Raw genomic sequence first — 22,176 nt, 5'->3', positions numbered from 1 at the left:
CGGAGGAAGATTGGAAAAAAAGTGTTATGGACAGACGAATCGAAGTTTGAGGTGTTCGGATCACGGATCTCATTTGGTCTGCGTCTCACAAATGTTCTTCTTTGTGATCCGAACACCTCAAACTTCGATTCATCTGTCCATAACACTTTTTTCCAATCTTCCTCTGTCCAGTGTCTGTGTCCTTTTGCCCATCTTAGTCTTTTCAATTTATTGGCCAGTCTGAGATATGGCTTTTCCTTTGCTACTCTGCCTAGAAGGTCAGCATCCCGTAGTCGCCTCTTCACTGTTGACGTTGAGACTGGTGTTTTGCGGGTACTATTTACTAAAACTGTTTGACGTGACTGTGTTAGCCGTAGTTGGCTAGCTAGCAAGCAAGGGATAAGAACGTTGCCAGCCATCATGGCAACGGAACTTTTAGAACGGCTGGGTCGCGTCTGTAGATTTAGAACAAAAATAATAAACGACTGGGTCGTGTCCCTGGCTACCGAACCGATAGAACGAACGACCAGACGACTTGGGTAGCAACCCTAGATTTGTGTCGGGACTATATCTCGTGGAATGATTAAATGGTATGAATAAATCCATCAAAATGAACATTATATTTTTTGTGGGACTTTTTACCCCCTTTTCTCCCCAATTTCGTGATATCCAATTGGTAGTTAGTCTTGTCCCATCGCTGCAACTCCCGTGTGGACTCGGGAGAGGTGAAGGGCAAGAGCCATGTGTCCCCCGAAACACGACCCTGCCAAGCCGCACTGCTTCTTGACACACTGCTTGCTTAACTCGGATGCCAGCTGCACCGTACAGCTGGCGACCGAAGCCAGCGTGCATGCGCCCGGCCACCACAAGGAGTCGCTAGAGCGCAATGGGACATGGACATCCCAGCCGGCCAAACCCTCCCCTAACCCGGACAATGCTGGGCCAATTGTGCGCCGCCACATGGGGCTCCCGGTCGCGGCCGGCTGCGACACAGCCCCGGGATCGAACCCAGATCTGTAGTGACGCATCTAGCACTGATCAGTGCCTTAGACCCCTGTGCCACTCGGGAGGCCCCATAATAACGTTTTTTAATGAAAATATGTCAATCAGTATTTAGATATGTTGGTAATCCGTTGTATAAAAGTGATAATGCCCTCGAAGCCTGTGTTTTGGAGGATATATTGGCACGGTTTGCCGACCCTCGGCTTCGTCGCGGGACTAACAACACCTGTGCCAATATATCTTCAGAACACCGGCTTCTCGCGCATTATCACTTGTTTCTCTCTTTTCCCCTGTAGATTCTCAGGCAGCACAGAGGTGGTTGAAGCTCTGCTCGACAGTGGATGGTTTCAGCTCCAACAGCAGTGGTATCCATGGCAGCAAGATCCCCCGCAGGCTGGCTGCCCAGGTGGTGGAGAGCGTGTGGCAGGAGTGCACTACCAACCGGGCCCAGAACAAGTACGTACATTACCCTTCACCTCACCCTACTGATTCATATACTACAGGTCTATTGAAGGAGAGTCTGTCTGCTGAGCTCTGTTTGTCTGGTTCTTTGTCAGGAGGAAGTTTGCTACATTGACCAACGGTACCTGTGAGGAAGAGGAGGGGGACAAAACAGGAGTGTGGGATTTTGTGGAGTTGTCGCATAGGGCACACTGCAACTGCTCAAGGTACTGTGGATCACGTTTGATTATAAGGGTGGGGGTTGTTTTAGGCCAGGGGTGTCTAACTCAATCACCTCACGGGCCATATTGAAAAAACTACGAATTTACAGGCCAGGCATAGACTGTTTGTTTTTAGAATATAACGTGCATACAACTGCGACCCACACAGGCCATTGTTTTATTGAAAAAATATGCCCCTTTATAATGTCCACTTATAAATTGACCATGGGGTGCTGTATATAGCATTTTAACACGAAACAATATAAATTACAGTGGGGGGAAAAGTATTTGGTCAGCCACCAATTGTGCAAGTTAAAAAGATGAGAGAGGCCTGTAATTTTCATCATAGGTACACGTCAACTATGACAGACAAAGTGAGGGGAAAAAATCCAGAAAATCACATTGTAGGATTTTTAATGAATTTATTTTTTTAATTATGGTGGAAAATAAATATTTGGTCACCTACAAACAAGCAAGATTTCTGGCTCTCACAGACCTGTAACTTCTTCTTTAAGAGGCTCCTCTGTCCTCCACTCGTTACCTGTATTAATGGCACCTGTTTGAACTTGTTATCAGTATAAAAGACACCTGTCCACAACCTCAAACAGTCACACTCAAAACTCCACTATGGCCAAGACCAAAGAGCTGTCAAAGGACACCAGAAACAAAATTGTAGACCTGCACCAGGCTGGGAAGACTGAATCTGCAATAGGTAAGCAGCTTGGTTTGAAGAAATCAACTGTGGGAGCAATTATTAGGAAATGGAAGACATACAAGACCACTGATAATCTCCCTCGATCTGGGGCTCCACGCAAGATCTCACCCCGTGGGGTCAAAATGATCACAAGAACGGTGAGCAAAAATCCCAGAACCACACGGGGGGACCTAGTGAATGACCTGCAGAGAGCTGGGACCAAAGTAACAAAGCCTACCATCAGTAACACACTACGCCGCCAGGGACTCAAATCCTGCAGTGCCAGACATGTCCAGGCCCGTCTGGATGATCCAGAAGAGGATTGGGAGAATGTCATATGGTCAGATGAAACCAAAATAGAACTTTTTGGTAAAAACTCAACTCGTCGTGTTTGGAGGACAAAGAATGCTGAGTTGCATCCAAAGAACACCATACCTACTGTGAAGCATGGGGGTGGAAACATCATGCTTTGGGGCTGTTTTTCTGCAAAGGGACCAGGACGACTGATCCGTGTAAAGGAAAGAATGAATGGGGCCATGTATCGTGAGATTTTGAGTGAAAACCTCCTTCCATCAGCAAGGGCATTGAAGATTAAACGTGGCTGGGTCTTTCAGCATGACAATGATCCCAAACACACCGCCCGGGCAACGAAGGAGTGGCTTCGTAAGAAGCATTTCAAGGTCCTGGAGTGGCCTAGCCAGTCTCCAGATCTCAACCCCATAGAAAATCTTTGGAGGGAGCTGAAAGTCCGTGTTGCCCAGCGACAGCCCCAAAACATCACTGCTCTAGAGGAGATCTGCATGGAGGAATGGGCCAAAATACCAGCAACAGTGTGTGAAAACCTTGTGAAGACTTACAGAAAACGTTTGACCTGTGTCATTGCCAACAAAGGGTATATAACAAAGTATTGAGAAACTTTTGTTATTGACCAAATACTTATTTTCCACCATAATTTGCAAATAAATTCATAAAAAATCCTACAATGTGATTTTCTGGAGAAAAAATGTGTCATTGTGTCTGTCATAGTTGACGTGTACCTATGATGAAAATTACAGGCCTCTCTCATCTTTTTAAGTGGGAGAACTTGCACAATTGGTGGCTGACTAAATACAATTTTCCCCCACTGTATATTTGTCCAGCCTATGCTTGCAGATGTGCATTGTTTAATATGATGCGACCCTAATAAAAAAATATTAGTTTTTTGGTTATTCATTGTCAAGCTTTAAAAACCGAAGCCAGACTGCAACATTATAGTAGCGTAGGAGGACTGCCTGTGCACTTTCCCTCTACTGCGCGCTATAAACGGGACAGCGCAATTGATGTGCAGGCTGTAATTTCATAAAGTAGATGACTCAACTGTTAACTGATTTATACTTGCGTGTGTGTCCTTTAGTAGTAATTTATACTTGCATGTGAATCCTTTATCTAACAGCTTTTTGACACCAAGATGGCATTTTCTTTAGGCTATACCAATGACCCGTTGGAATTGAAACTTGGCATCAATATTTAGCCTACAACTTAAACATTCGGTCAGGTAGAAGATTCGGTCAGAGCCATTAAGGAAAACAGTTGGGCTGCTGCCAATGTTTAGTGACTTGTTACAGCGCACTGGCTGGCTCCTGAGTGTGTGTGGGTCTGGGAGGAGGGGTGTGTGTGTGTGGCAATGCACTGCCTTTGGAGCGCAACAAGTTGGCAGTGCTTGCTGGGACTTGTAGTGCAGCGTGTCGTGGTCGGTATGGAAGCGGGCCAAAAAGAATTGACAACCCAAATCATTGAGAAAGCCGGATAGAATTGTCTTGGGCCAGATCTGGCCTGCGGGCCGTGTTTTAAGCTGACATGAATTTTCCCCCATAACTCACGAGTCCTTTAGGGGATCTGATTTAATCACAGACTTCTTGGAAATGAACATTCAGTAAATTCAAATAATTTGTCTCTTTACCCCAGGCATAAAAACCAGAAGCAAAGATCAGGCAGCACCTCAGGAAACCCCCCGTCGGTGGGCCAGCCCCCACAGCTGCCCCCCAAACACAAGCTGGGCGAGAAGCTGGAGAAAGGGGAGAAGCTGCAGAAGAGGCCCCAGACACCCTTCCACCACCGCAGCTATGTGTTTGAGGAGCAGGCCATGGAGCCCCAGAGGCTGTGTATGAGAACTCAGGATGAGGGCCCCTACCCCAGCCTGCACCACATGGACACAGCCCCTTCCAAAGCCCCCATGTTGCACACCCACAGGCCCCCCCAAGACCTGGTTGGCTCCCCCCAGCCCCCTCCTCTCAGCCCCCACCCCTGCGAGCGCGGAGAGGAAGACCCTGGGGCCATGAAGAGCTCCTCCACGCCCATCCACCAACACTTCTACCCCCCCTCCTCCGAGCCCTGCCTGCTGCCCCAGAAGACCTTGTCTGACGAGCCCCTGCCCCTGCCTTTCCCCCCTGCCTACCCTGATTCTCTGGAACCCACTGTCTACGTGGGCTCAGCCATCAACCCCAATGAAGACTCGGCCCACAACCCCTGGAAGTACTTCAACCTGCCACGGAAGAAGACCTCAGACTTCTTGACACCACTGTTGCCTGTGGACAAACTACAGGATGACTCCGGGGGAGGAGGAGGGCAGGAGAACATTGTCTCTGTCACAGAGTGAGTACACTACCCCTCCTCTCTTCCAAGATGTGATGATAAACCTTACTACAAGCACCAAGGTGATGAATGGCTATGATAGATATTTGGTTTCACCCACTCTCCCTCTGTGTACATCTACTTGGATCATTATATATGCAGTTTCCCCTCCTTTCACATGATTACTGATCATCTGTGTAACATTCTCCTCTCAGGTTGATGTCTGGCTCTGGCAGGCCTCTGAAGGTGTCTGACGACCTGGTGAGGACCTACACCCAGAGGAGGAACAGCCACCTGGCGGCTGCCATGGCTGACGAGGACCAGGAGGAGGAGCCAGACCCCTACGCCTTCGTGGAGGGAGACGAGGAGTTCACGTTCACTGACAAGAAGGACAAACCAGGCTCGGACAGAGAGAGCAGCAAGAGACACAAGGTTAGTATCAAACTTGAGTTTCTAAGAATTCATTCCATAGTTATCTCTATACCCTTTTGCGAATTCTACCTACCTAAAGTGGTAGGATTTGTTAGTTCAGTTGATGTGTTTGCTACTCCTTTGCTTATGGGATGATGTAGCACAGTGGTTCCCAACATTTTTGCTTACTGTACCACCAACTGAATTTTGCTTTGCCCGGAGTACCCCTGAAGTACCCCCTTGTGCATTTTTACCAGTAAGCCTATGGTCTCATGAGTCTTCTCAAGTACCCCCATGGGACCTAGTACCCCTGGTTGGGAACCACTGATGTAGCAGATGCCAAGAGAATAACACATGTTTTATGCTGGTGTTTGTTTTCTCTTAGGGTGATGATGGCAGTGGGACCTTAGCAGATGGTGAGCATTTCCTTCTTGTTGAAGACTGTTTTAATCACTCCTATAAAACTACAAGAGTGGAATGTCAATAAAATGGTCATCCAGAGTGGTTACTGAGGGGAACTTCCTTTGTTGTTGTGTCTGTGTGTGTGCAGATGGTCAGGGTGCAGCTGGTGGAAAGCCTGTACCCTCCACCAGCCTCATTCATGAGACAGACCTGGCTGTGTCCATCAACGACCTGGACAACCTCTTCAACTCAGATGAAGATGAGCTAGCGGTCAGTAGAGTATAGTGTCTCCAGAAAGTATTCATACCCCTCGACTTAATCCACATTTTGTTGTGTTACAGCCTGAATTCAAAATGCATTCAATACATTTTTTAGAGATTTTAGCAAATGTATTGAAATGTAAATACGCTCCTTTGCTATGACAGTCTAAATTGAGCTCAGGCGCATCCAATTTCCTTTGATCATCCTTGAGATGTTACTACAACTTGATTGGAGTCCACCTGGGGCCAATTCAATTGATTTAGAAAGAAACACATGTCTATATAAGGTCCCACAGTTGACAGTGCATGTAAGTCCAATGAAATGAAAAATAATTGTAATTAGGCATATATCTGGGAAGGGTATAAAAATCATTTCTAAAGTGTTGAAAGTTTCCAAGAGCACAGTGGTCTCCATCATTGGGAAATATGAAACTACCCAGACTCTGCTTAGAGCTGGCTGTCTGACCAAACTGAGCAACCGGGCAAGAAGGACCTTGGTCAGGGAGGTGACCAAGAACCCAATGACCACCCTGACAGAACTACATAGTTCCTTGGCTGAGATGGGAGAACCTGCCAGATGGACAACAGTCTCTACAGCATTTCACCAATCTGGGCTTTATGGGAGAGTGGCCAGACAGAATCCACTCCTGAGAAAAAGGCACATGACCGCACACCTGGAGTTTGCAAAAAGGCACGTGAAAGACTGAGCATAAGGCAAAAGATTGTGGTCCGATGAAGCAAAAAAGTAACTATTTTGCCTGAATGGAAAGTGCTATGTCTGGAGAAAACCAACCACAGCTCGTCACCCGTCTAACACCATCCCTACCATGAAGCATTGTGGTGGCAGCATCATGCTATGGGGATGCTTTTCAGCGGCGGGGACTGGAAGACTGGTAAGGATAGAGGGAACAATGAATGGAGCCAAATACAAGCAAATCCTCGATGAGAACCTGCTTCGGAGTGCAAACTACCTTAGGCTGGGGGCGAAGATTTACGTTCCAACGGGACAATGACCCCAAGCATACAGCCAAAGCAATGCTGGATTGGCTTCAGAACAAGAATGTGAAAGACTTGAATCTCATTGAAAATCTGTGGAAAGATTTGAAGATTGCTGTTCACTACTGCTCCCCATCTGACTTAACAGAGCTTGAGAAAATCTGCAAGGAAGAATGGGAGAAAATCTCCCAATCCAGATGTGCAAAGCGGATACACTCAAAGCTGTAATCACCGCCAAAGGTGCTTCTACAAAGTATTGACTCGTTGGTGTGACTACTTATGTAAATGAGATACTGTAGTTAATTTTCAATAAATTTAACTAACATTTCTCAATATCTGTTCACTTTGTCATGGGGTATTGTGTGTAGATGGGTGGGGGGGGGAAATAGATAAAATATTTATTTTGAATTCGGGCTGTAACAACAATGTGGAATCAGTTAAGAGGTATGAATACTTTCTGAAGGCACTGTAGTTCTCATCTACATGGGAGGGAAACATAGTTTGGGTTACATATCCTTTTGTCCATTTCTATATCTCCAGTTGATACTTTGCTAACAGAACATTGTGTAAAGTCTTAGAAAAGCTCTCTACATGTTTTGATCAAAGCCTATTTAAAACATATTCAAAACGTTCTGTCCCCCACAGCCTGGATCCAGGAGAGCAGGAGTTCATGGAGACAAGTTTGGCAGTAAGGAACACAAAACATCAAATCTGGACCCTCTGTCCTGCATAAGTATGTTCCCTTTCTCCAATTCCTTCCCTAAAGTTCCTCTTTAGGTCATCACTGTATCCTACATTAATTTATCAAACAATAGGGTGATTCCTCCGTTCACTTTCCTGTCCCCAGGCTCTGCTGACCTGCACAAGATGTTCCCCACCCCACCCTCCCTAGAGCAGCACATCATGGGCTACTCCCCTATGAACACTGGGGGGAAGGACTACGGTGGCCTGGAGGCCGGGGTGGGCCTCACTCTGCTGGATGGGAGCCAGTTTAGCAGCCACTACAAGATGGAGGTGGAGGAAGGCTTCTGCAGCCCCAAGCCCTCCGAGATCAAGGTAACTTAAAGGCCCAATGCTGCCGTTTTTATCTCGAAATCAAATCATTTGAGTAATAATTAAGTACCTTACTGTTATTGTTTTCAATTAAAATGGTCAAAAAGGGCCTCACAAGTGGCGCCTCCCGATTGGGGCCACTACAGACCCGGGTTCGATCCCAGGCTGTGTCACGGGCTGGCCGCGACCGGGAGACCCATGAGGCGGCGCACAATTGGCCCAGCGTCTTCCGGGTTAGGGGAGGGTTTGGCCGGCTGGGATGTCCTCGTCCCATTGTGCTCCAGCGACTCCTTGTGGCGGGATGGGCGCATGCACGATGACTCTTGTCGCTAGTTGTACAGTGTTTCCTCAGACACATTGGTGCGGCTGGCTTCCGGTTTAAGCAAGCAGTGTGTCAAGAAGCAGTGCAGCTTGGCAGGGTCGTGTTTCGGAGGACGCATGGCTCTCGAACTTCGCCTCTCCCGAGTCCGTACGGGAGTTGCAGCGATTGGACAAGACTGTAACTACCAATTTGGATATCAATTTGGATATCACAAAATTGGGGAGAAAAAGGGGTGGAAAAGTACCAAAAAAAATATATACATAAAAAAAAAAGGTAAAAAAGAAACAGCTTCTTAGAGCAATTTCTCAAGCAAGAATTTTGCTAGGACTGTCTTGGAGTGGTCGGAGTGTGGGGCCTAATTGGATTAGCCTAATGGGAGGGATATGTAACCTGAAAAATAGCCGTTATAGGCAGAGGTTTGAAACTCTTTGTTATTGGTCTATTAACTTATAAAAACGGGCAGAAATTTCAGGTGGTCTTTTCAAACGGCTCGTACACTAAAAGGGCATGATAATGTTCATAATTTCACAGTATTATTCCAACCTCATAGTGTGGAAATATTTCTAAAGCACAGTAAAATCTCATTTTTGACTGCACTGGCCTTTAACACTTCAGCCTAGTGTGGAGGGTCTACATTTAGATTTTAGTCATCTAGCAGACACTCTTATCCACAATGACTTGCAGTTAACCTCTATGGGATCTGTGTCCCGTATACGGGACAGTTGAGCTAACGTGCGCTAATGTGATTAGCATGACTGTTGTAAGTAACAGCAAACTTTCCAGGACATAGACATGTCTTATATGGGCAGAAAGCTTAAATTATTGTTAATCTAACTGCACTGTCCAATTTACAGTAGCTATTACAGTGAATAAATACCATGCTATTGTTTGAGTGCACAACAACAAAAAACGTATCACGCCAACTGGTTTGATACATTCACCTCTGAAGGTAAAAAAATTACTTACATTCAGTAATCTTGCTCTGATTTGTCATCCTAAGGGTCCCAGAGATGAAAATGTAGCATAGTTTTGTTGTTAAAATCAATTTTTATATTCAAATGTAGGAACTGGGTTCTACAGTTTGAACCACTGCTGTCTCTGGCTCCACACCCACCCCGCCCGGCCATCTAGATGTGTGAAAGTTAGTGTATAAGCTAATGATCCATCATGTATAACATTCCTGGGAGTGTTTCAACTTACATTTTGTATTACCATATAATTTTTGTATGTTCTCTGTAATTATGTACTTGAAAATGTATCAATTGACCAATTTGGCACATTTGGGCAGACTTCATACAAAATAGTCCAGAATTGCAATGGTTCACTGGATCAATCTGAAACTTTGCACACACTGCTGCTGTCTAGTGACCAACATCTAAATTGCGCCTAATCTGCAATATTATATTGTGGCCTTTCTCTTGTATTTCAAAGATGAATAAAATAAATAGAAAACCATGTTTTTTTGTTTGTATTATCGTTGACCAGATCTAATGTGTTATTCTCCTACATTAATTTCACATTTCCACAAACTTCAAAGTGTTTCCTTTCAAATGGTATCAAGAATATGCGTATCCTTGCTTCAGGCAGTTAGATTTGAAATGTCATTTCAAGCGAAAATTGGAAAAAAGGGTCCCATCCTTAAGAGGTTCAGCAAAGTCAGTGCTTGTAGGAAAAGACAAGTGCAAGGTTTCTTTGGGGGGGGAAATAAGACTGACATGTCTTATCTAACATACTCTTAGTCTAGTCATGCTGGTGTCTGCTTCAGTACTTTTTCTTAGACTTGCTGAAGTGTTATAGTGGCTTATTTTCCTTCTCTACCCCATCTACCTCCAGGACTTCTCATTTGTGTACAAGTCAGAGGCGTGCAAGGCATTCACGGGCTGCTCCATGTTTGCTCCGCTGAAGACGTTGCCCAGTCAGTGTATGATGCCCATCAAGTTGCCAGAGAACTGTGTTTACACACCCAGCTGGACCATGGGCAAACTGGAGCTCATACCCCCCGTGCCAACCTTGGGCCTCCTCACCAAAGACGGGTAACCAATCAGACTGGTCCACTTGAATTATACAAGTATCATATACCCAATTGTGTGTCAGGGGTTTTAATGTGTGTGCTGTTGTCTTCCTATTTCAGTAACATCCCCAGTGTGGAGCCAGACTACCAGAGCTACACACCTCAGACCCACACGCCCTTCATGTCCAACAGCGCCCCACCCAGCAACAGCGGCACAGGCATCCTGCCCTCCCCGGCCACACCCCGCTTCTCCGCCCCCACCCCACGCACTCCCCGTACCCCACGCACCCCAAGAGGGCCTGCCAGCGTCCAGGGATCGCTCAAATACGACATCTCTGACCTCTACTCGCCTGCCTCCACCCCTTCCACCTGCCGACCTCTCAGCTCAGTGGAGCCAGCCACTGTGCCCTCCATCCCCGAGGCCCACAGCCTCTACGTCACCCTCATCCTCTCTGAGTCTGTCATGAATCTCTTCAAGGACTGTAACTTTGACAGCTGCTGTGTGTGCGTGTGCAACATGAACATCCGTGGCGCTGACGTGGGCGTGTATCTTAACGACAACGGAGAGGCCCAGTACCCCTGCACCTGTGGTTTCAGCGCCGTGGTCAACCGTCGCTACGGCAGCTCGGCCGGGCTCTTCCTGGAGGACGAGCTGGACGTGGTGGGGCGTGGCTCGGATGCCGGCCGGGACTCTGAGAGGCGTTTTCAGGAGCTGCACACCGCCTCCCTTCACAGGACCGGCAACCCCAAAGAGAGGCCCCCAGACGAGCTCATCCTGCTGCTGCAGGACCAGTGCACCAACCCATTCTCTTCCATGGCTGGGGTGGAATACCCCAGGACGCTGTCCTCGGGCACCTCTCGCTCTTCTCTGCGGGTGGAGGAGAGGGACTGCTATAATGACTGCTACATGGCTCTGGAGCATGGCCGGCAGTTCATGGACAACATGTCAGGAGGCAAGGTGGATGAGGCACTGGTTAAGAGCACGTGTCTACACAACTGGCCTAAACGCAAAGGTGAGTCCGCTCCTTCACTCATTGACAATGCACAAACCTATTTCCCCTCTCTTCCTACTCCCTTTATGTGAAACCCAGTCTTTTTTGGGAATGTGTTTTATATGATGCTGATCCCTCCCTCCCTCTGTTTCCCCCTCCAGCTGCAGAAGTGAGCAGGCTGTTCTCTCAGGACGTGCTGCGGGTGCTGCTCTCCCTCCAGCCTGTACTCCAGGATGCCATCCAGAAGAAGAGGAGCGTGCGTTCCTGGGGCGTTCAGGGACCCCTCACCTGGCAGCAGTTTCACAAGATGGCCGGCAGGGGATCCTACGGTAAACAAGGACTTTAAAAATCAAGCAATAATAATATTACATAAAGATGACTGTGTCCAGGGTGTTTTCTAGCTCAAAAACGGACTTAGGGAGTGGCCTGTCGGCAAGGCTGAATTGAATAGAATTCTTGCAATTTTATAAATGTCTCCATGGAGCTGAGAATTCTTTGCAGTTTTAAAGCTAATTTCCTGCAATTCCATGCATTTTGCCATGGCTAATGCAGTGTTATTTTGCTTGAACATAATGACAAAATCCATACTACTAAATTCATTGTTTTTATTTAATTCACCCTGATTGTCTAGCTTTTATTTTGGTGATTGTAGTTCTCAAATATTATATGATTAAAAAATATATATAGGTCCATGATCTTTTCTACATACTTTCTATCTTTAAGTTTACACAGCATTATTCCATCCCTGGTATCACATGCACTCTAAATATGTCATGATCATATAGATTTATCTGGATTTTTTTGTCAGTTTTTTGTCAGAACCAAGTGTTTGTAATGTGTGACACAAACATATTTTGACTATTTGTTTTGTCATTTAGCAGACGCTGTTACTCAGAGCGACTTACAGGAGGAATTAGGGTTAATTACCTTGCTCAAGGGCAACGATAGATTTTTCACCTAGTCTGATCGAGGATTCGAACCAGCAACCTTTCAGTTACTGGCCCAACGCTCTCATCCTCTAGGCTACCTGCCACCCTCAACTAATTCTGCAATGAGTTTGACTGTCCCTCCTCTGAACCATTAGGCACTGATGAGTCTCCAGAGCCCCTGCCCATCCCTACCTTCCTGGTGGGCTATGAGTATGACTTTGTGGTGCTGTCGCCCTTCGGCCTGCCTTACTGGGAGAAGCTGCTGCTGGACCCCTTCGGCTCCCACAGGGACGTGGGATATGTAGTCGTCTGTCCTGAGAACGAGGCTCTGCTCCGCGGGGCTAAGAGCTTCTTCAAGGACCTTACGGCTGTGTATGAGGTAAGAAGACACACTCTCACACGCATATAGACACCCCTCCCCATAGTGTAATAAAACATAAATGTGTAAGAAAATTGGTACATTTACCACTTTTCTCTTTGCAGGCCTGTCGACTGGGTCAGCACAGACCAATCTGTAAGACTCATCCAGATGGCATATTGCGGGTTGGTACGGCAGACGGCAGGAACCTGGCAGAGCAGCCCCTCAGTGACTGGTTCCTCAAGATGGCCAGCAGCAACGGGAACAGCGAGGCCTTCAGCAAACTCAAACTCTACGCCCAAGTGTGCCGGCATGACCTGGGTACGTCTTCATTAGATTGCCATCTTCTATTTCAGGAGATTGTACTGGATAAGAGAGAGGATCTATTTTGGGTTTATGTTTGATGTGGCTTGTACAAAAGGCAAGAAGCAAATATTCAGATGTTATTTTCTGAGTTGGGTGTGGCTTAATATCAGACATTGGTCATCTTTTTCTTTCCCTATTTGTTACTCTCCTCAGCTCCATACCTGGCTGGGCAATCTCTGGACAGCTCTCTGTTGAACCAGCGCGGCCCCACTGTTGCCTCCCCCCAGTCCCCCGGCTCCACCACCCCCTCCTCAGGTCCCCAGAGCTCCACCAGCAGCAGCTCTGCCCAGCCTGCCAACACCAACAGCACCCCACCCTCCTCCACAGGCCCCCAGGCAGTGGGAGGGATAGGGGGGGTAGGAATGCCATCAGCCAAGCCCAGCTCCTACACACCATTCGGGACATCAGGCCTGCAGGGCAGCGTCTCCCAGAATGGGCCCCAGTCGGATGCTCAGACTGCAGGGGAGAATGGCCCCACTGCCAACCAGCCCCAGGCCAGCACCGAGCCCGTAGAGACGTATGTAACCCCACCATCTGACATCCTCTGGTTTAGTCACTGATTTAAATGATTTTCTGAAGCACCACTTGTAGCCCTAAGTTTGTAATTGACTAGCACTTGGAATAGGCTGAATTACTACTGCAAAACCTTACCCATCTCTCCCATTGTTATGCACTAGACTTGTCTGGAAGAGAACATTTGGCCTGCTAAATGTCTTTAATACTTAAAAGCTAGTTGATTATTGTCTGGTTGACCTTTGACCCGAGTGCTGCTCTCTCTACAGCACATTGGAGAGAGACAAGGTGGGCGTCCCTACAGACGGAGAGTCCCACGCCGTGACGTTCCCCCCCGCCATTGTGGTCTACATCGTGGACCCCTTCAGCTACGAGGACGGGGAGAGCGACACCCACTCCAGTGTGTGGACGCTGGGTCTGCTGCGCTGCTATGTAGAGATGCTCCAGTTCCTGCCACCTCACATCAGAAACTCTGTGTCTGTGCAGGTAATGGAGGACTTGACACATGTAGCCAGACTGCAGACCATTCACATTTATGTTCAGCACATTCGCTCTATAGACAAGTTATCTCAAACCCCTGTTGGGGTTGGTGTGGTTAAAAAGGCTGTTTCTAACAATATGCCATGTGTTGTGTTGGTCAGATCATTCCCTGTCAGTACCTGTTGCAGCCTGTGCGCATTGAGGAGCGTCATCTCTACGGTCAGCACCTAAAGTCCCTAGCCTTCTCGGTGTTCACCCAGTGCAGACGGCCCCTCCCCGGCAACACCAACATCAAGGCTCTGACGGGCTTCGGCCCTGGCCTGGCCATCGACTTGGCACTGAGGAGCACAGAGGTAAACAACACACCACACAAAGGAAACTGCACTAAAACCACACAAATATTATTACTGGATTGATTTAGACTGCTCATCAGTTTTAGAAACTGTCACAATGTGAATGGTCTGTTTAACATAACATCCTGGTCTTTGGCAACTCCTTGCATATACCTTGATGATCCAAGAGACCACTGCTCTTTTGAATAAATTACAATGGCTTACTAAATGCAGCTTGCTAAGTGACACATAAGGAACCATTGGCTTTGACTTTCACACCTGTGCAGAGGCCAGAGTGTCTGCGTCTGTACACACCACCGTTCATCCTGGCGCCCATCAAGGACAAGCAGACAGAGCTGGGGGAGACGTTCGGTGAAGCCTCTCAGAAGTACAACGTGCTGTTTGTGGGCTACTGCCTGTCGCATGACCAGCGCTGGCTCCTAGCCTCCTGTACTGACCAATCAGGAGAGCTGCTGGAGACATGCATCATCAGCATCGATGTGCCTAACAGGTCAGTGACACACACAAAGTCAAATGGTAGACACTCGACATGCAAACAAATTCAGTTCAGAATCTTTGTCTCTTTTGTGATGATTGTTTGTTGTGTCCTCTGTCCAGGGCTCGGAGGAAAAAGGGTTCAGCCAGACGACTGGGCCTGCAGAAGCTGTGGGAGTGGTGTCTAGGCTTGGTGCAGGTGACATCACTGCCCTGGAGGGTGGTGATTGGCCGCCTGGGCAGAATGGGCCACGGAGAGTTACGAGGTATGCCACACTAGTCCAAACTCCACCAGATGTGGGAGATGTACACAGTGGTGGAAAAAGTACCCAATTGTCATACTTGAGTAAAAGTAAAGCTACGTTAATAGAAAATGACTCAAGGAAAAGTGAGTCACCCAGTAAAATACTACTTGAGTAAAAGTATTTGGTTTTAAATATACTTAAGTATCAAAAGTAAATGTAATTGATCAAATGTACTTAAGTATCAAAAGTAAAAGTATAAATCATTTCAAATTCCTTATATTAAGCAAACCAGATGGCACGATTCATATATATATATATATATATATATATATATATATTTTTTTTTTTACAGATAGCCAGGGGCACACTCCAACACTGACATAATTTACAAACGAAGCATTTGTGTTTAGTGGATGTGACCAGGGATTTTCTCTTGATAAGTGTGAATTTGACAATTTTCCTGTCCCGCTAAGCATTCAGAATGTAACAGCTACCTTTGGGTGTCGGGAAAATGTATGGAGTAAAAAGTGCATTATTTTCTTTAGGAATGTAGTAAAGTAAAAGTTGGCAAATAGTAAAGTGAAGTACAGATACCCCCAAAAAAACGACTTAAGTACTTTACACCACTGGATATACACTGAACAAAAATATAAACGCAACATGTAAAGTGTTGGTCGCATTTATCATGAGCTGAAATAAAAGATCCCAGACATTTTCCGTATGCACAAAAAGCTTATTTCTCTCAAATGTTGTGCATGAATTTGTTTACATCCCTGTTAATGGGCATTTCTCCTTTGCCAAGATAATCCGTCCACCTGACAGGTGTGGCATATCAAGAAGCTGATTAATTACACAGGTGCACCTTGTGCTGGGGACAATAAAAGGCCACTCTAAAATGTGCAGTTCTGTCACACAACACAATGCCACATTTGTCTCAAGTTGAGGGAGTGTGCAATTGGCATGCTGACTGTAGGAATGTCCACCAGAGCTGTTGCCAGAAAATTGAATGTAAATTTTTCTACCATAAGTCGCCTCCAATGTCGCTTTAGTGAATTTGGCGGTACGTCCAACCAGCCTCTCAACCGCAGACCACGTGTAACCACGCCAGCCCAGAACCTCCACATCTGGCTTTTTCACCTGTGGGATCATCTGAGACCAGCCACCCAGACAGCTGACGAAACTGGGTTTGCACAACCCGAAGAATTTCTGCACAAACTCAGAAACCGTCTCAGGGAAGCTCATCTGAGTGCTCGTCGTCCTCACCAGGGTCTTGACCGGACTGCAGTTTGGCGTTGTAACCGACTTCAGTGGGCAAATGCTCACCTTCGATGGCCACTGGTACGTTTGAGAAGTTTGCTCTTCACAGATGTACCGGGCAGATGGCAGACCGCGTGTATGTCGTCGTGTGGACGAGCGGTTTGCTGATGTCAACATTGTGAACAGAGTGCCCCATGGTGGCGGTGGGTTTATGGAATAAGCAGGCATAAGCTACAGACAACAAACACAATTGCATTTTATCGATGGCAATTTGAATTCGCAGAGATACCGTGAAGAGATCCTGAGGCCCATTGTCATGCCATTCATCTGCCACCATCACCTCATGGTTCAGCATGATAATGCACGGCCCCATGTCACGAGGATCTGTACACAATTCCTAGAAGTAGAAAATGTCCCAGTTTCTTCCATGGCCTGCATACTCACCAGACATGTCACCCACTGAGCACGTTTGGTATGCTCTGGATCGACGTGTACAACAGCGTGTTCCAGTTCCCGCCAAAATCCAGCAACTTCGCACAGCCGTTGAGGAGTGGGACAACATTCCACAGGCCACAATCAACAGCCTGATCAACTCTAGGTGAAGGAGATCGCTGCATGAGGCAAATGGTCACACCAGATACTTTCTGGTTTTCTGATCCACGCCCCTTCCTTTTTTTTAAGGTATCTGTGACCAACAGATGCATATCTGTATTCCTAGTCATGTGAAATCCATAGATTAGGGCCTAATTTATTTATTTCAATTGACACATTTTCCTTATGAACTGCAACTCAGTAAAATCTTTGAAATTGTCACATGTTGCATTTTATATTTTTGTTCAATATAGATAGTGAGTTGTACATGATTTGTTGTGCCCTGACTGATGACAGCCTCCCTGTCTCCCTCTGTGTTCCAGACTGGAGTATTCTGTTGAGCAGGAGGAACCTGCAGTCTCTCAGCAAGCGCCTCAAGGAGACCTGCAGGATGTGTGGCATCTCTGCCGCAGACACTCCCAGCATCCTCAGCGCATGCCTAGTCGCCATGGAGCCCCAGGGCTCCTTTGTCATCATGCCAGGTAAAAACGAGCAGAAGTTGAACCTTGAGCGATGGCAGCACAGTGCGGCCTTGCTTCCTCTGTCTGAGTCCACTGAATTTCCTGAAATGTTTTGTTGATATCTGTATCGTGTTAACCCCTCTCTCTCTGCTGTGTAGACTCTGTGTCGACAGGCTCAGTGTTTGGCCGCAGCACCACTCTGAACATGCAGACGTCCCAGCTGAGCACTCCTCAGGACACGTCCTGCACCCACATCCTGGTGTTCCCCACCTCGGCCATGGTGCAGGTCAACAACGCCACCACCGAACAGAACATAGACATCGCCTTCAACCCCATCAACCCTGGTCAGTAACACACACACACACACACACACACACACTGTAGGTGTTGATGCATTTCTAGACTCCGGCTGTAGTCTGGCTCCACACAGGGCGATGTTACCGAAACAGGGAGACAGAGCAGCTCTCTGTCTGAGCTAATGGGATATAGTCTTGAATGACCCTTTTGTGTTTATCCCTCTCCATAGATGGTTCAGATGGGATGGGCATCTTTGACCTGTTTGATAACGACATGGTGGACCCTGACCTCATCAACATCCTGCCTAACTCCCCCACCACCTCCCCTGTTCACTCCCCGGGTGGACACTATCACCAGGGGGGAGACGGCAGCAAGGTAAGCCCCTCTACAACGCTACCAGCAGGAGTATGCTTACCTGGCTACTGGTAAATTAAGGTTGAATAAGGATTGGTGGTGTCTCCCTATGTCCCTGTGTGTTCCAGGGCCAGAGCACAGACCGTATGGAGTCCCACGAGGAGGCCCTGAACATCCTGCAGCAGCCTATGGCTCTGGGCTACTTCATCTCCACAGCCAAGGCTGGTCCCCTGCCTGACTGGTTCTGGTCAGCCTGCCCCCAGGCACAGAACCAGTGCCCACTGTTCCTCAAGGTACCTACCTACCGCTCCTCTGACAGTTAACCTCACACTCACTCTGCTCCCAAAGGCTTTTGTTCTTCTCTGGTCCTGAAACTCAGCAGCACATTTCTGCTTTACTTAAATGTGTACTTGATCAGGAGTCCTGTCATTTGAATGTTTCCCTTTTCTAATGTAACTGGTGTGATGTTCGGGTGTTCTTCTAGCTGACCTCTTGTCGTCTGTCGTCCCTCCCCAGGCCTCCCTGCACCTCCACGTGTCCTCCGTCCAATCAGACGAGCTCCTCCACAGCAAACACTCCCACCCTCTGGACTCCAACCACACCTCAGATGTGCTCAGGTACAGTGCTCAATATGGAAGGGAAGCCATATGAAATAACAAATGGGCAATACATTGATTTGATAGGCAGAGCATAGGTCTATTAGAAAAGAGGGGTGAATTGAATGTATAGTTAGTTATACCTAGTGATGTGTTCTCTGCCCCTGACAGGTTTGTGCTGGAGCAGTACAACGCCCTCTCCTGGCTGACGTGTGACCCTGCCACTCAGGACCGGCGCTCCTGTCTACCTGTTCACTTTGTGGTGCTCAACCAGATGTACAACTTTATCATGAACATGCTCTGAACAAGGATATCAAGTGGGATCTAACCCAGGGGAATCTAGTGGATCTATGGACCTCATCATGAAACTAATGGAGGGGATTCCCTGAAGGGGATTGACCCTCAACACTTCAGGGTTGGGGCATGGCCATAAGGAATCTCCCCCCAGCCAGCGTCTCCATGGCAGCACTGGAGGTGTCCTATCCTATCAATCAAATGCCAAGTGTCCATTTTGGATGAAAAGGGACTTTTCATAAAGGAGAATAGTCTTTTTAATGATCTTAGATTTCAATCTTCTGATGATAAAATGTTATCTTAATGAAATGCCTGCATATATATTATTTATTGTAAGTTTTTAAATGTGTCATTTCTTTATCTTTTATATATAAAAAATCTAAAGGTTGTGTATTGCTATCTGACTTTAAAAGGAATTGGTTTAAAATGTTAAGTAATCTTCTCAATTACAAAACCAAAACCCGCTCAAGTGAATTTGCTGTAGGCCGCTTTTAGAGTATTATTTTTTCAAAGGGTATTGACCTTTTTTTATTGCCCTGATGTACAGACTAAGTAGGCTGGGCATTTATATCCCTTCCTTTTGAGTGGACAGGATTTACAGCTCCGCCATAGTGGCAGAGTCTGTTGCACAGTAATTCAATGCATTCAGATAAATGGGATATGAGGTACAGATTGTCAGATTATATATTTTATATGACCGATTTAGAAAATTGTGTGTGTGTATATGTGTACATATAAATGTGTGCCGCTACAGACGGTGCAGCTTCTGTTTTAGGAATAAAGTGCGTCTACCTATCCAAGTATTTTTTTGTCTCTTATGGAAACATTGTTTGCAGTGTTGGGGAATGGAAAGATTTCTACCGGTACATAATTCTAACCCTTGCTTTTAAAATACATCTGTTAACTCAGAATGCAAACGTTACCCCTGTCCTTGTTAGCCACACCCTCACTGCTGGGTGAGGGTTGGATTGGCACGGCCATGGGCGGGGTCCAGATGGATCCTTAATGGTCCACTGGTTTAGGGTTACCCCTATTTAACCCCTACCCCAGCTAAATGGATTTGGCAGGTCGGTAAGAGTGGAATTGGCTAACTGAGGAGAACATCTCATCCAATCACCGCCTTAAGTTGAGTCTAAATGGATCCCATTGGAAGGGTAGCTAATTGCCTCATTCGTTAATGGGAATTGGGGACAGTGTGCCAGAGCTGTCATTTGAGGGCAATTATAGGGCAACAATAATATTCCAGTCACACTAAAATCATCTGGGGACCAAGCAATGTACAGTATGGACAAATGAATGTGTGTATTTAATGGAGTGGGCCAGTATGTGACAAGGTAGGGGGGGTATACAGAAGATCACCCTATTTGGTAAAAGACCAAGTCCATATTATGGCAAGAACCGCTCAAATAAGCAAAGAGAAACGACAGTCCATCATTACTTTAAAACACAGAACATTCAGTATGGGTTCACGCAAGGCTGAGACCTGGCCACACTGTGACAGTGAGCATGTTCTCCATGAATCTCACTTAATATAATTCTGCGTTCATAACATCTAGTTAATTTATTACATTTGTATAGTGCTTTTCATAGAACTTAAGGCGCTTCAAGAGCAAACAAACAGGCAATATATCATGACAGGTCAACTAATAGAGGCCAAGTCTTTGAAAGCTGCATCCTCTGAAGATGGAGGGGTTCAGTTCACGGCTTGAGCGGAGAGAGCTGGTCAGAGGATGGTTGGTGATGGAGTCTGCTGATGATCTTGTAGAGGGCAAGTCTGGGAACCAGCCTGATTCTTATAGCCACTGGACTTCTCTTCCACTCTGTGTAGCACCACTTGGGTGATGCTACAGCAGCTCTGGGCGCCAGAAAGCTCACCACACAAAGTTCAGAATAGTAGCCAGTCATCCTCATTACGAACCCCCTGCCTCAGCACCAGTATTCCTCTCACGCTTTTGGCGACTTTTCAAATTATGTTCTCAAATACCAGCATACGACTGGGAAAAGTCCACTTGAACACCCCTCCAACTGGTAATTACTAGTCGTAAACTCGTCTACCATCTGACTTCTCCTACATGCTGAACTCTGTCATATACAGTACTAAGGAAATGACCTCGTAACAGCATTTTCTGCAGTTAAATGCAACAAAACATTTAGAAAAAGCAATCTATTAACATGTTTTTTTTTACGAGCATGATAACCATAAACTGAAAGTACAGCTTACACAGCTTGTTTGCCATCAACCAATTGGTGTTAAACAAGTTGAAAGCATGTGAATGCACACAACTCATTGCTCCCAGTTTACAAGTAGTACTATTTTCAGAGTTTCCCACTTGTTATGAACATAGCATAAGTCCTCCAGGAGGGGAGCGATACCATAATGTAAAAGTGCAACTGTGTTTGCAGTCCCTAGCTTTGAGGACCTGATCTGTATGGTTGGGTTTTATAAATTACCTGAGCTTCTTGAAATGGAAAAACCCTGGAGTCTCTTTTCCTGCTCATTGCTGCTCCATCACAGCGAGCCGATTTTAATGGTGGTTTATCCCTCTGCCTCATGTCACTCTTTATAACAGAGCAGAATGAGAGAAACTGGCAACACTACAACCTATAATTCCACCTGTTCACACTCCTGTTGCTCGTTAAGTGCACTAAATCAAATCAGGAGCTTAGGAGCCCTAATGAGATTACCATTAGTCACTAGTGATAGTTAATGGTATTTTCCTCTGTTGGTAAGTAACTGTGATGACTGGAGCCAAAGGACATGGATTTGAGGGCAGTAGGTCTGAAGACAGTGTATCTTTGTTTTCTGGAAGCCCACTTTTAATTGTACAATGAGCTCTAATAGGTAGACAAGGATATACAAATATTAAATCGCCTATTTGTCATTCAGTAGAGAAGCAGCTGTCTATGTTGGTCAGCCTGATAAAACAGCTTTAAAAAGGATGTAAAAACACAGTAAGGTGACTGTGTTCAGCCCATTCCTGTCACTTCTCTGTATTGTATATGCTCAGAATCTAATGTTTGTGTACAGCACAGAGCAACCCATGCCAAGAAGAGCTGCTAAAACCTTAAGCTGGTTTAATGCAATTGAGATAAAGGTTACTCACTTAAGTAGTGGAAGATTAGACAGCGCTTAATGAATTCTCTGTATTCTAAATGGAAAGTTAAGCTTGGCCATTTAATTGACCTGTATGGTAGGTCATAGTATATGCAATGT

At 46.4% G+C, this 22,176-nt stretch overlaps 1 protein-coding gene across 1 annotated transcript in view; it reads left to right on the top strand.

Annotated features, from left to right (window-relative positions):
* LOC121568010 (mediator of RNA polymerase II transcription subunit 13-like) overlaps positions 1-19,757 on the top strand; it is a 30,094-nt gene extending 10,337 nt beyond the window's left edge. Inside the window, exons 7-30 of the mRNA XM_045219310.1 lie at positions 1,278-1,437; positions 1,539-1,649; positions 4,282-4,968; positions 5,163-5,379; positions 5,744-5,774; positions 5,909-6,030; positions 7,662-7,749; positions 7,864-8,072; positions 10,225-10,424; positions 10,523-11,415; positions 11,556-11,723; positions 12,479-12,702; positions 12,807-13,002; positions 13,201-13,564; positions 13,830-14,046; positions 14,202-14,393; positions 14,660-14,883; positions 14,991-15,133; positions 17,284-17,442; positions 17,580-17,765; positions 17,948-18,093; positions 18,201-18,365; positions 18,589-18,689; positions 18,840-19,757. Coding sequence (XP_045075245.1) covers positions 1,278-1,437; positions 1,539-1,649; positions 4,282-4,968; positions 5,163-5,379; positions 5,744-5,774; positions 5,909-6,030; positions 7,662-7,749; positions 7,864-8,072; positions 10,225-10,424; positions 10,523-11,415; positions 11,556-11,723; positions 12,479-12,702; positions 12,807-13,002; positions 13,201-13,564; positions 13,830-14,046; positions 14,202-14,393; positions 14,660-14,883; positions 14,991-15,133; positions 17,284-17,442; positions 17,580-17,765; positions 17,948-18,093; positions 18,201-18,365; positions 18,589-18,689; positions 18,840-18,972 — 5,336 coding nt within the window. The 3' untranslated portion in view covers positions 18,973-19,757. The remainder of the gene's footprint in view (positions 1-1,277; positions 1,438-1,538; positions 1,650-4,281; positions 4,969-5,162; positions 5,380-5,743; positions 5,775-5,908; positions 6,031-7,661; positions 7,750-7,863; positions 8,073-10,224; positions 10,425-10,522; positions 11,416-11,555; positions 11,724-12,478; positions 12,703-12,806; positions 13,003-13,200; positions 13,565-13,829; positions 14,047-14,201; positions 14,394-14,659; positions 14,884-14,990; positions 15,134-17,283; positions 17,443-17,579; positions 17,766-17,947; positions 18,094-18,200; positions 18,366-18,588; positions 18,690-18,839) is intronic.
* Positions 19,758-22,176: the final 2,419 nt, after the last annotated feature.

Source organism: Coregonus clupeaformis, chromosome 6 (assembly GCF_020615455.1).
Source record: "Coregonus clupeaformis isolate EN_2021a chromosome 6, ASM2061545v1, whole genome shotgun sequence".
Classification (NCBI taxonomy): domain Eukaryota; kingdom Metazoa; phylum Chordata; class Actinopteri; order Salmoniformes; family Salmonidae; genus Coregonus; species Coregonus clupeaformis.
Note: the sequence above shows the minus strand (reverse complement) of the source record. Positions and strands in the feature narration are given on the sequence as shown.